The sequence below is a fragment of the Mustela lutreola genome, chromosome 15, assembly GCF_030435805.1.
Source record: "Mustela lutreola isolate mMusLut2 chromosome 15, mMusLut2.pri, whole genome shotgun sequence".
Lineage (NCBI taxonomy): Eukaryota > Metazoa > Chordata > Mammalia > Carnivora > Mustelidae > Mustela > Mustela lutreola.
This window is the reverse complement of record NC_081304.1, coordinates 43,636,757-43,650,439: the sequence shown is the minus strand read 5'-3', so window position 1 is coordinate 43,650,439 and position 13,683 is coordinate 43,636,757. Positions and strand designations below refer to the sequence as shown.

General features: G+C 46.3%; 1 protein-coding gene across 1 annotated transcript in view; it reads left to right on the top strand.

The window, feature by feature from the left end:
* The window catches only part of SLC6A4 (solute carrier family 6 member 4), a 33,481-nt gene extending 20,863 nt beyond the window's left edge, over positions 1 to 12,618 (top strand). Inside the window, exons 9-14 of the mRNA XM_059147279.1 lie at positions 112 to 224; positions 854 to 985; positions 2,007 to 2,106; positions 3,962 to 4,062; positions 7,915 to 8,082; positions 10,316 to 12,618. Coding sequence (XP_059003262.1) covers positions 112 to 224; positions 854 to 985; positions 2,007 to 2,106; positions 3,962 to 4,062; positions 7,915 to 8,082; positions 10,316 to 10,390 — 689 coding nt within the window. The 3' untranslated portion in view covers positions 10,391 to 12,618. The remainder of the gene's footprint in view (positions 1 to 111; positions 225 to 853; positions 986 to 2,006; positions 2,107 to 3,961; positions 4,063 to 7,914; positions 8,083 to 10,315) is intronic.
* Positions 12,619 to 13,683: the final 1,065 nt, after the last annotated feature.

Here is a 13,683-nt window from a genome sequence, read left to right as displayed (position 1 = left end):
TGTAAGTTCCCGTGACAGAAGTGTAATTGTTGGTGTGGCTGCGTTTCCCCGAGACGTCTTTGCAGGGCAGGTGTCGGTGACCACCTCCTCCTCTCTCCCACTCTGTCTCAGGCCCCAGCCTCCTCTTCATCACGTATGCAGAAGCCATAGCCAACATGCCAGCATCCACTTTCTTTGCCATCATCTTCTTCCTGATGTTAATCACGCTGGGCCTGGACAGCACCGTGAGTGAATGGGGAGGGAAGCCTGGCTTTCTGGAGGAGACGAGGGGGTTGGGGAGGAAGGTGCGCGTATCCTTCCCATCCTGGCCACCCCAGCAGGTGTTGGCTGCTCCCTCCCGGTGCTCCCTCAGCCCCTGGTTCAGGCCTCCCTGCAGCTGCTCATGGCCCTCTAGGACCTGCGAGAGTCATTAAGGGGTTAATGAGGGTAAGAGGTCTGCACAGAACAGGGCTCAGGTATGTGAACTGCTATTATTGGGTGCTGTCCCTGCACCAGAGGGACCCTAAAGGTCCCTCTTGGGTCTCAGTGCCCTGCTGCCCCACATTTGACTCAGCACCTGGCACTTAGTAGTGTGGGAAGACTCTCAGCTTTGAGTTGGTCTTTCTGGTGAAGCCGCAGTCTCCCCAGGAGGCCTCACATAAAGCAGTCCTGTCCGGGCGCTCTGTTTCTTTCCTTGATGTGCTTGGGGGGGGGGGCTTCTTTATGACCGTGAAAACGGGGTGATACGTTGCCAGCGAGGGCTGGGTCTGTGGGGAGCCCATCATGACCAGCCACCTACCTTCCCGTTCGCTGTCCTCGAAGGGAACACACTGGCCTTGAGCCTCCCCTGTGACAGCTGGCATGTCCCTCTCAGTTTGCAGGCTTGGAGGGGGTGATCACAGCTGTGCTTGACGAGTTTCCGCACATCTGGGCCAAGCGCCGGGAGTGGTTTGTGCTTGGTGTCGTCATTACGTGCTTCTTTGGCTCCCTGGCCACCCTGACTTTCGTGAGTACTGCAACCCCCAGCTTTGAGTAGCCTCTGCGGAGGCAGCAGAGCCCCGCAAGAACCTGTCCCTTTGCTTCCATCTTCCGTGGCGCCCTGGCTTTGGCACCAAGTAAGAGGGTTGATGCTGCTCTGCAAATGTCACCAGGGATCAGGAGGAAAGTTGTTTCCAGCAGTGTTTGTGTGTAGAATCTGTTCTGTGCTTGGTAGTTGGAGGGCTTTCCATCTTGCAATCGACCCAGCTGGATTTCAGGCTTTGCAGTGTGTCTGGAGAAGAACTGAGATTTGCTTTTCCAGTCTTTAGGGCTTCTTTTGTGGGATTACTGCCCTGATGTCCCCATATCCAGAATATCTGGAGGCTGGCATCTCCTGTTTGTAATCTCACTTTGTCTCCCCCAGAGAATATGCAATGGTGAAGAAGTCAGACCCTCTCCCATGATTTTTTTTTTTTAAGCGGAGGCAAATACAGTTAAAATGAAATAAGATCACACCCACAGCCATCCCTGGCTTATGTCCTCCTGACTCAAGGCAGATTTTGAAGACCTGCATCTTCAAGCTATGGTCAACAGGGTTGGGTGGGGTGCGGGGGGCACCCTGAGGAGGACCCAAGGGATTGGCAAGTTAAGACAGAAGGAGAAACCAGAACCAACGTGCTCAGCATGTCTGGTATTGCGAACTGGCCCAGGTCCTGTCTTTAGGGACTGGGATTCTTTAGGGCAGAGTATACAGTAGGTGCTGCATAAGTGGAAGGAAGTTGGAAACAGATCCAGGGACTCTTCTGAGTCTATCTCTTAAAGCTCAGTGGGAGAAGAAGCAAGGAGACAGTGCTCTGTAGCACAGGAAGGGACGTCTGGTGCCGAGCTGTCTGGCCCACGCTGCGAGGGCTGATCTCAGAGGCAGGCTCTGGGAAATTTATATTAGGTCCCAGGTGGGACTGGTCAAAGTTAAGCAGCTATCGGCCTTCCCCATGAAGAGGAGGCAGTGCGTCGGAGGGCCCTTAACTCGTTTGCCGTCTCCTTTCCAGGGAGGGGCCTACGTGGTGAAGCTGCTAGAGGAGTACGCCACGGGCCCTGCGGTGCTCACCGTTGTCCTCATAGAGGCTGTGGCTGTGTACTGGTTTTATGGTAAGATGCTTCCCTCCACCAGACGTGAGCCTTTCTACACCAGCCTGTAGCCCCCAGAATAGAGAAGGGCTGATTTCATCCAAGAAAGCCGGGGCAGGGTACCAGACGTCACCTCCCTGGGGGCCTGGAAAACCACGCCTGCAGAGTGGCTTCTTCTGAAGCAGGTCACCATGTCCTCCACACTCCATGCCACAGATTCCTTGGCTCGTGGGAGGACGCTGTCTCCTTCTGAGTTTAAATGTTCACCTAGAGGGCGTGGGCTGACCAGTTCCATAGAGCTCACCCGTGGAGGAGGCTGGAGATGCTGCGGGGTCTGAGAGCGGCACAGACAACGAAGAACCAGTGCACGGGGAATGCATTTGGGGAGGGTATAATATACCCGTATTTTACAGAGCTCCCCATAAAGCCCCGGGATAGAGTCTGGGAGACCTTCTCCCAGGGAAGAGGCAAGAATGTTCCCGTGTGCATTATCTGCTTTGGCAAAATCCCCAGTTCAGCCCCTGGGATGCCGGGGTGCAATCTGATAGGGGTGAAACTCGCAGCAGCAGAGAGAGGAAGCTGACATGGGTCCATCGGCAGGGCTCCCAAGAATCCGTGGGTGGGGATGGGCTGACCTGGGCAATTGACATGAAGAGAACCAGGTTCAGGGGCTCCTGGCTGGCTCATTCATAGGGCATGGGACTGTTTTTTTTTGTTGTTGTTTTTTAAGAGTTTATTTATTATTTAACAGAGAGAAAGAGAGCACAAGCAGGGGGAGCTGCAGGCAGAGGGAGAGGGAGAAGCAGACTCCCTGATAAGCAAAGGAGTCCCATGTAGGACTGGATCCCAGGACCAGACCTGAGCCGAAGTCAGATGCTTAACTGGCTGAGCCACCCAGGTGCTCTGAACGTGTGGCTCTTGATCTCAGGGTTTGAGTCCCACATTGAATGTAGAGATTACTCAAAATAAATAAATAAAATCTTTGAAGAAAAAAAGAGAGAGAAATCGAAATCGGGATTTGATCTAAGATCGACTCCCACATTGAATGTACAGATTACTCAAATCTTTGAAGAGAGAAAGAAAGAGAGAGAGAGAAACCAGGTTCAGAGATACCTCTCTTCATCTTTAAAATCAAGAAGTGATTATTTCATTCTGAAAATGTATTGATTTCCCTGGTTTCTATGGTAATAGAACAGCCTTAGCCTGTTTGTCATTACACGTAACATGAAGAAGGGGAGGCCCCATATTCTGAGTTGCACATGAGCCCAGTGTTTTAAAAAGAATCCCTCCCTGCCTCCTCAGTGATTCCAAGGATGGAGTTCAGGGTACGGGACCTGGCTGTTGCTGAGGCTCTCGGGGAATGGACTGCAGGGCGCCTCGCCTTCCCGTTTCCAGTTTCTCACCAGGAGGAGTTCTCAGTTCTCACATGCACATATTTTTTATAGAAGAACCTTGATCTTGATCTGGCATGTGAGCAGGCAATCTGCTGTTAAAATTTCCTCTTGAATGTTTCCAATGTATGGTCCAAGTCCGTCTCTGTTAAGTGAGGTCCTGATTCCTAGATAAAATGTAACTTTCTTTTCTACAGTACCAGTAAAATCAGATGAGTGCTGAGATCTCAGAAGTCAAGCGCAGTGTGGGCACCAAGAGGGGGCTTTGGGTCCCTCCCCAAATGTCCACCTGCCTCGCCCACTCCATGTAGAAAGAACGTTGCTGGCTATCAAATGCAGTTTTGTGACAAGTCCCCTGTCCCACTTTCAGACCAGATTGGTGCCCCTGAGTCCCCGCCGCGACAAACTCTAGAGCTGCTCATTGTCTCTGAGGGAGTCCATGTCGTCCCTCAGCCTATCTCTCTTTCTCTTGCGGGTGACTTTAGGCATCACTCAGTTCTGCAGTGACGTGAAGGAAATGCTCGGCTTCAGCCCTGGGTGGTTTTGGAGGATCTGCTGGGTCGCCATCAGCCCTCTCTTTCTCCTGGTGAGTGGCCATTTCCCTCTCCCTGGCCCGGAAGAAAGGTTCACCCCAACTGTTATGTAGAGTAAATTGTGCTGAAGTGTAACAGAGTTGCAGAAGAGTGTGTAAATCTGAAGTGTACCTCTCATTGCAACTTTATAAATCAAGCATGCTTTCGCAGCAGGAACCATGCTAAGAAATAAAAACATGACCAGCCCTTGAGAAGCCCCTCCGGTGTCCCTCCCAGTCAGTGTGTCCCCCAGGCTTCCCCGCTTTCTGGCTTCCAGCACCATGGAAGGGTAGTCGGGGCTTGGATCCCTGTGGCATGTGTCCATCACAGCCCTGCTCCATGAGAATGATAAATAACATTTATTGAACATGAGGTGCCAGACCAGACTTCGTGCTAAACTTAGATCCATTGCTCTGTGAATCCTTACAACCGTTCCATGAAGGAGCATAGTCCTCATATGCCATTTTACAGTTAAGGAAATTGAAGCCTGAAGGGTCCCAGGTTACATGTGACGTGTAAGAGCTCTTCAAGACCTGGGAAGGATTTCCTCAGCTGCTCTTGAAGGCCCTGGGAGGAGGGGTCCTTGTAATTTCGTATTCATTTTCTTCAAGATGCCCCACACGAGAGTCCTCAAGCGTGGACCTGAGTCAAAAGTAGAATCCATCTAATGCCCAAGGACCTGGGTGAGAACATTCAGTTCCAAGTATTGCCTCTTTGCATTCAGTGCACCCCCCGTGTCCCTCCGAAGGAGACACTTGCCCCAAGACGCCGAAGCTCCCTACTCACATCCCAGCTGTGCTCTAAGGAAGCCCTGCGTAAAGTGGCTCCGTGCCCGTCAGCAGGGATCACTCTCCAGTTCTTTCATTTTAACTGTAATTTTATCTTGGAGGGAATTTTTTTAATCTCATAGAGCCAGAAAGCTTGTTGGACTGGTCCTTCCATCAGGCTCTAGCTTGTTAGGAATGTCTGGGCCAAACATTTTGTCTTAGGGACATCTCTGGCTTTGACATAGAGGTCATTGTTCCTTCCCCGTCTTGTTTAAAACAACAAGGGAAAATCCCTTCGTGTGTTCTGTTCTGACTTTCTCTGGGCGGCCCTTTGTTTGGTACTTTTTGTGCCCATACATCTGGACATGAACATATAAGGTGAGCCGTAAGTTCCCTCTTGCCTCTGTGATGCTGCGTGAGTCTGTCTGTACCCCAGAAGCTTTGCTTGACTTCCATTCCCCTGACCCCCGCAGGTTTCCAAAACCAAAGCCAACCACTGCCCTGGGCAGCAGATAGTTCTCAGTGCCCAGCGGCTCTGGGGAGTGCTCTGGTGGCTCTAGTGTTCCCCCAGACTTGGCCTGGTAGTTCTTATTACCTGATCAGCTCACTGGTAAACTAAAAATACGTGTATATTTTTCTTTAAAATTTTAAAATTTGAGTTAGGGAACCGTGTAATGTTTAGTAAAGGGAGTGATTCATCACTTGCCTGTAACACGGGGTGCTCCTCCCCACAAGCTCCCTCCATAATCCCGTCACCCAGCCAGCCCACCTCCACCCCTTCTCTCCATCCACCCTCTTGGTTCTCTATCCTTAGGAGTCTTTTATGGTTTGCTTTCCTTGCTCTCTTTTTCCCCTTCCCCTATGTTCATCTGTTTAAAAAAAAAAAAAAATGTCTTTTTTAAAATCCAGGACATTTCGTTGTTTTCCGTGAGAGGGCTGGCACGAACTGCCTCGCCGGCCATCACTAGACGCAGTTCTCACATAGATGGATCAGTAATTTATGTGATTACCTGTGCTTCTTGATAATCTACTTAAATCCTTTCATTTGGTTTTCAAAGAAAAGAGGAGAGTTCCTTTGAGTTCCTTGAGGGAAGAAGCTCTGTCTCTCTGCTTCAGTATCCCCTACCAGGAAGGAAAGGATGTCCAGGGCTGAGATGTGGGAGAGGCAAGTAAGGCCACAGGTGTCAAATGGAAGGGGGGGAGGGGTTGGGCCCAAACTACTCAAAACTACTACCTTTTACTACAACACTTTTTAAAAAACCAAAAATTAATGCAGGAAAGTCCCCAGTCAGCAGATTTCAACATTTTAAATAAACACAAGGCCTGACCTGGACTTGCGTGTCTCACCTCGCTCACCTTACCCTAATCTGGCCCTGTCAGATCTTGTCTTTTTAAAAATATTGCACTAAAGTATTCCCCCTTGATGACTAAAATCGACTTAACTGTTGTGCCCAAGGCGAGTGCCTCGCAGGCTCCCTCCCCTCGTCCTGGCCCCAGGCTTTATAGTATTTCATCTTTGTGAGCCTCTGGCTATCTTGCAGCCTGGGCAAACATGCGTGGTGTGCAATCATGCCCCGTGAGCTCCCATGCCCAGCAGAACTCATGCACAGACTTGGCTGAGGCCCGTCACTCCTGACCCCTGCCGTGTTTGCTTTTACTCACTTCCTCTAAAGGCAAGTGCTCTAGGGCCCAGCGAATGGGAGGCAAATTCGTCTTCCACTTTTGGGTCTCTGTACCAGATCCCTGGCTCTGCGCTTTTTAAGGCTGCCTTCAGTGAACAAGCAGTCGCTTACTAAAACTATTCTTTTTCACTGAAGCCAAGTTTCAGAAAAAAGAAAATATATATGAGCAGGGAGAGGCAGAGCCGTTCCTGCATGGGGTGTGTCCAGAGTTGCACACACTGGCTACCACAGGAGCCTGAGGCCTCTCTGAACTGGGCTGGGTTTCCCATACCTGACGTGAAGATGAGAAGGAGTTATAGAAGGCTCCTCACGGTGCAGCCTTGCCATGTTCCAGAACTAGCTCCCCGAGTAGCTGGGCCCAGGGGTGAGGACAGCGAGTCCCGGGAAGGGTCTGCGCTGGGAAAGCTTTCTCCCAGACTTAGGATAACACTGTTGGGAAGATGGATGTGTGTTTAACAACTTCCCATTTTATTACCTGCAGACAAAGAAGGAAAGATATAAATAGTTGTCGAACCACACAAATAGTTTACATCACTGCTTTCTTTATGACTACGGAGTAATAAAATTAAATCAAGAGCAGTGACGATTTCAGCCCTGTGGTTACTAGGCAGAAACTGGTGTTTATGCTCTCCCTCTGGAAACCAAACTAAAGTAAGAAAACCTATAAACTGAGTGTTGGGAACACACCGTGGTGTTTCTTGGGGGGGAGATATTTTCATTTGAATTTTCTTTCTCCTTCCACACTTCCGGTCATGATGAGGGCCAGGGCGGGTGGTCACTCATGGCTGAGACACGTCGTGGCAGGGCCATGCCTGTAGAAACCCCAGGCTAAGGCTCTCAATGCAGAAAGCAGAGACCTCAAGAAAAGAGGGGACACATATACCCAGGAGCCCAAGGCTTCTCCAGGTCTTGAGAACCTTAGTATCTCTCCCGGACACAGGTAACTTCCATCTGACAGCTGGGAAATGCAGGAGGAAGTGAAAACAGAACCTAGAGAACTGTGGGGCCCTAGGATGGGCAGATGCTGTGGAGAGGCCACCCAGATCATTCTTCCACTGTCTGGCAAGACCGGACCCAAATCACTTTTCATAGTTGCCGGTGCTTTCCCCTTTGCCCCAAAGGGATTGCTTTAACTCCTCAGAAAAAAACGTTCTGAGGCCTTGGCATCCTTGCTCCAAGGGTCGAGATGGGGGGTGGAGAGGAGAATCAGTACAAGCACCTGGCTGTTTCCTGGTTGCAGCTCGGGCTCAGCAATGAGTGGATTCTATGCGTCAGAGTTCAATCAAGGATCTCTCACATTTGAGGGATTTCCTGAAAGGATCCCAGCTTTAGCATCTGGGGTCTGGGGTATCAGAACTGCCCCTATCTGCAAGGATGTCGTTACGATTTGTAATGTTTCTTGGCATTCTGGTTCCAGTTCATCATCTGCAGTTTTTTGATGAGCCCGCCCCAGCTCCGACTTTTCCAGTATAACTACCCTCAGTGGAGTATCATCCTGGGTTACTGCATAGGGACCTCGTCTTTCATCTGCATCCCCACATACATAGCGTACCGGCTGATCGTCACTCCAGGGACATTTAAAGAGGTAGGTGCTCGTGCGTGTGTTCTGACTAATAATTATTTTGGGAGAAAAGGATACTCTGGTTGTGCTCGGTTCAGAGGAGATGAGTCCCCCATGTGAAACTCAACCGTTGGCTCTCAAACTTCTATATTTATATGTCTACACCAGTGAGCGACCTGTATTGGCTGCCACTCCCAGGAGCCTTCGATGCGGTGATGAGAGAGAGAGCTGGTATTTGCATGCACCACAGCCCACAGCTTGAGCTGTGTATAGCGTTCTAAACGTCTCAGATGACCACTTTGCCTTCTGCTTGCCATCGGGCATGGACATCAGATCTGTCATGTCTGAAGCAATACATACTTTTTATGTTTTCTGTTTGATCACAACCTCATTCCTCCCCAAGGGCCTTGGACCCTGGTGTGGCTTGAAATACACACTCGGGCCCAGAACTGTTGAGTTTATTCCTTTAAATCATCCTTTATTGCAGTCCTTTGGTTCCATTGATTACAATCTGGAGGTCATAGTCTGGGGTGATCTGTTTCTTAGATTGTCACCTTGCAAAAGGCCATGGCCTGGCAAATTTTGAGAGCCACGGTAGTCTAGCAACTAAAACAGGGAAAACAAAACAGGGAAAACAAAAGTGGGCCTGGCATTTTGGGAGATCAGCAGCATGGGTGGCTGGGGACTAGGACACAAAAGCCAAAAGTTCTACTTGTGTTGTTCAGGATACTGTTCCACCATACATCTTCGTGGCTCTCTGCTCTTTCTGCACAACATAGCCCCCCTCAAGACTAGTTAGAATGATCTGTGTCCAGTTCCCAATTAGCAAGACTTAATTCTGCTTAATCAGTCACAGCTTACATACTCCTCTATAGGGGGGGATGGTTTGTGAAATTATGTTTTCAATGAACTGACATGTCCAGGTAGCTGATGAGGGCTGCAGCCACTTCTTTTTAAGGGGATTTCTGGCATGAGACTACAGTTCTTGAATGTGAACTTGATTAGGAACACAAAATAGACAGTTTTGTTAATGTCATTAACTATGCAGATGGAACTATTTGAGTTCCATAGGCCCTTCTCTGTAAGGAAGAACAAACTCCCAGAATCAGGGAACAAAAGATTGAAGGACTGAAACTAATGTAATATTGTGTAGGAACTATACTCAAAAAAAAAAAAAAAAAAAGAAAGAAAGAGACTTTCATTTTCAATGCAAAATATAAAGGATGAGTAGCACAGCTTCACCTACAATCCATAAATCAAAAATGCTTTCAGATCCAATTTTGCCCACTTCCTGTACATACTCTCAGCCATCAAAAATTTTACTAAGCAGCTTCCTAAAGATTTTTCTAAGCCTCTGAGTTGCTGCTGTTTTCCCTTCTTCATGTCACCCTGATGCTAAGTTTTACATGGTGGGCTGTATATTTCATACCCAAGCCCAAGTGTATTTCAGATCATCTTAAAGCTTCTATGTATCTCAGCTGTTTCCAAACTAAAAATTCCTAAAGTCTTCCCTGTAATGAGTCCTATGTCAACATGAGTTTGCTTTAGCAGTGATGATTTAAATCATCACGTCTTTTTAAAGTTTTGTGATAATTTGTACCTTTGTATGAACTAACCAGTACTTCTTCACAGGCAGATTGATGAGATCAGGGACATCCTAGCCATTGCAGTGGCTGCATCCACATCATGCGTCTGGTGTGTGTGCAGGGCGGTAGGAGCCTGGCTGGGGCAGGGGTGCAGGGGGCAGGGGGTGGACAGAGTCCAGCATTCTCTCTGCTCCCTGAGCAGTATGTGGTCAAGGAGGCTTCCTTGGTCCAGAGAAAAAGATTTGCTTTCCCAGGCCCTTGAAAGCATGTTATACCCCAGTGGAGGTTCTACTGAAAGTTCATCATTTTCTCCCATTAATATTACAATGATTTTTATAATTAGTTGACAGATGCTTATAGTTCCTGAATATGTCATTTTCAAAGTTGTATTTAAGTGATCTCTACACCCAACATGGGGCTCAAACTCCTGACCCTGAGATCAAGAGTCACAGCTTCCAACTGAGCCTGCCAAGGGCTCCCTGAATGTATCATTTTTATCTATAGTTGGTTACAAATAAATCCGGAATGCCTTTCTTAAGGAAAGTCAGTGAGACTATTCCCACTTACTAGTAAATGCCATTAAAATGCTATTTAAATGTTTTCATATTAATGTTGAAATATTTAACTAAGTGTTAATGAATGTTTTTAACATTTTATTTTCTTCCCAACAGCGTATTATTAAAGGTATCACTCCAGAAACAGCGACAGAAATTCCCTATGGGGACATCCACTTGAATGCCATATAACATGCTTCAGTGAGAGGAAAATGGCTTCCCAACAACCTCTTCCTCTGGTTCTGACAAGTCATGCCTCGCCTTCTCCCCTCTCAGTGAACGAGTTTCCAGCTACACCTGACAATGGAAGGAAGGGCCTTCTTCATGGAGAGACTGTCCCAAAAGACTATGGTGCCCAGACTCTTATGGCCTCCAAATACTTGTTTCTGGGAAATCTCCTGGACATATCACCGTGTTAGCTCTATGACCAGCTAAACTGGACTATTTTGGATGTGTGAGGGTGTGTATGGAGGTGATGAGAGCCACCATCTCATCAGTTAGGATTAGGTTTAGAATCAAGTTTGTACAAGTCTCCTGCATCGTTTCTTGTTATGATCATTGGTATCTGACATCCACTTGCTTCTAAAGATTTCACTGTTGATGAGTGCATAAACCACGTAGGAGAAAACAGGGATACTGTTTTGTTAGCCATATATTTTCCGAGTAGCATAGAATTCTATAGCTGGAATCTTCTAGAACCCTGTAACCTGTGTGCCTTTGTGGAGTCAGGAGAGGAAGATGTAGAAACTAAATGGAAAAATAATGTATTCATGTGAGCATGTGTGTCTGTGTATACTGTTGTCTCGGTGTATCCTTCTCTCTATTCCAATACTTTGGGCCCATTACAAACTATATGAATTTCCTCTAATTTTTCTTACATTAACAATTCCACCTACTCAAATGTGTGTGTATGTTATTATAAGGGTATCATTGCCACCTCTGCCTTTTCCAGTGACACACTTCAGCGCGCACCTTCCTTTCTGGGCCCGTGTTCAGCGTTTGCTGCACTTCATTGTCATCTTCCTGTCCCTGCCAGCGAAACATGCAGGATAATGTTCCACAGGCAAATCCGGCCCATTTCATTAGTGACTGTGGCTTGGCCATAAACCGCTTTGAAGGTGATACTGACAAATGCTTCGGTGTTCAGGTGACCATCTCGTTTAAGCTGTTTCAGATGACCTGGTTTGACTGCTCAGGTTACTTTGATTTGTGAAGAGAGGATTAAATCCAATTCTTGCTTACAGGGTATAAAGGTCTGGTACCCTGACCTTAACCGAGGTTGCCCTCAATCCAGAAGTAATTGGAGACTCTGGATTAGCCTTAAATGGAATTCCCCCAACCCTTCCTGGTTGACTACCAGGATTGTGAGCTCTCCAGATAATACTCAAGATTGAGGCTAAAATAAGTAAGGCTAATTGGAAAAGGGTCAGTTAAATGAATAACCTTGCATTTCACATAAAACATTGAATACGGATCAAGTAAATTTGACCCCGGGTGGATTTTGGCTTTCAGATGCGTAAGTAAAGAAGTAAATTTACCTTGTAATGTAAGATTTCCTCACCAGAATCTTAAAGGGAATAAACATAGTCAATGATAAAAGGACTCAATCATCTCGCTGCACATCATTTCAGTCCTCTATATATATAGCATTTAATTCTAACAGCCTTATAGAAAGAAGACCCATCTAGCAGAGACTTGGTTTTATCCAATTATAGATCTCCTCTCTTGGCTCCTTTCCGCCCCCCCCAGTCTCTGCCCCAGCCGTCTTCTTGTATTCTCCCTACATCCTTCTATTTCTGATTCTTTGCTTCTCCCAGCAGGATATTTTCCTTATAGAAGTGAGCTGCTGAGAAGTTTCCCAAAATATTAGAGGAAAAGAGTAGAGGGATTAAAAAGTCCCTCACTGACCTACCTTCATTATCTTTCCTCTTTCATTCCTTCATGCTCCTTATTTCCATTCTCTTCGCTTTCTAGCACGCTGAAGGGAGAGGGGTTGTTTAAGGGGCAGCGTAAGTCAGTGGTAACTAGCTTTGCAAATTTAAAGAACTACTTTATGAAGATATTCAGATACGGATTCTTTCTGTCCCACACACACTTATGCATGTTCCAAAGACATCATTTTTTTAAAAAAGCACTTTTTCAAACAGAATTAGAGTTCTGCCACGCCAGGTGTCGAAGGGATTATATAGGTGTTTTGAAAAGTTTTCAGACTTCACTGGACTTAAATAATGAAATCTCTGTTCTGCACAGTTTTCATTTACTTGATCCCTATTTATCAGTACTACTACGGATTTTTTTTTTTTAAAGGAAAACTTAGAAGTAGGTAGATGGACTTTAAAACAATCTTTTAAAGACCTTTTACATCTAATGTAGTATTTACATAAAAGTAAAAAATAAAATGGAATTGAATTGTAAAGTTATTTCACTACTGCAGTTAATTTTTATTTCTGTGATTTTATTAGTAAGCAACACCCAGGAAAGAGGCAATACAGAAGATAAAGGCATAGAAGGAAGCCAAGGGAATTCAACTGATTAAGGTTGTTTCCTATATTGATAAGCAATGAAGCCAAAGAATTCCTCTCCCTTCCAGAAAACTTACAATCTATTTAAAATTTATTCCATTTGTTGTTTAGAATGCATATGATTGGTAGCCTAAATTCATTGCCCTGGCTGCCCCATCTGACAAGCACAAAGTCAACACAATAGCTCCAAAATCAACTAGTGAAAATCATATCAAATAATAAAATCTAACAATAAGGCAAAAAAAAGTTTTTTTTGGTGAGATGTCACCCCCTCACCATCCTCTTTTTACTAAACTTGTTAATTTCATTAATCTCAAAATTTAAGCTTAAATATACATTTCCATTTAACCTATCCATGCCATTCCCAAGCCTGAAAAGGGAGATTACTCTTCTAGAAGTAAGGATACGTCTCTCTGACAAGTTGAAGGAGTGACCTGATATGTTATACCTGTTGTATAATTGATTTGGGTTTCACCGTCAAAGCGAGGCTTGAAACTATGGAATGCAATGGCTTAACTATGGTGTTCTTACTCCATATCTTAGTGCTTAGCCACAGAATCGGACAATCCAAGGCTGGTTCCCTTCTTAGCATATGTCTACTCATAAATCAACAACTGGTGCATGAAATACCAGAATTGTTCAGAATGACGGTGATCATTCATACGGCAGCAATCAGAGGACATTTTTCACCATCCTTTTCTCCATTCCTTCTTTTCTTGGCTTGGGGGCTAGTGGGGAAAAGCAGTAGGTTCCCCAGAGAGACTATGTTACAACCTGTCATCCCATAAGTAAGTAATGTAATAAAAGCAAAATAGTCCTATGCTCAGTGGGAAGAGTTATATACTTTAAAGTCAACATGGAAGGGGTTGGAGCAAGTTGGTGGAGGACTATGAGACATAAATATCATTGGGTCCCAGGAGTTCGGCTAGTTACCAAACCATTCTGAATACCTACAAACTCAAC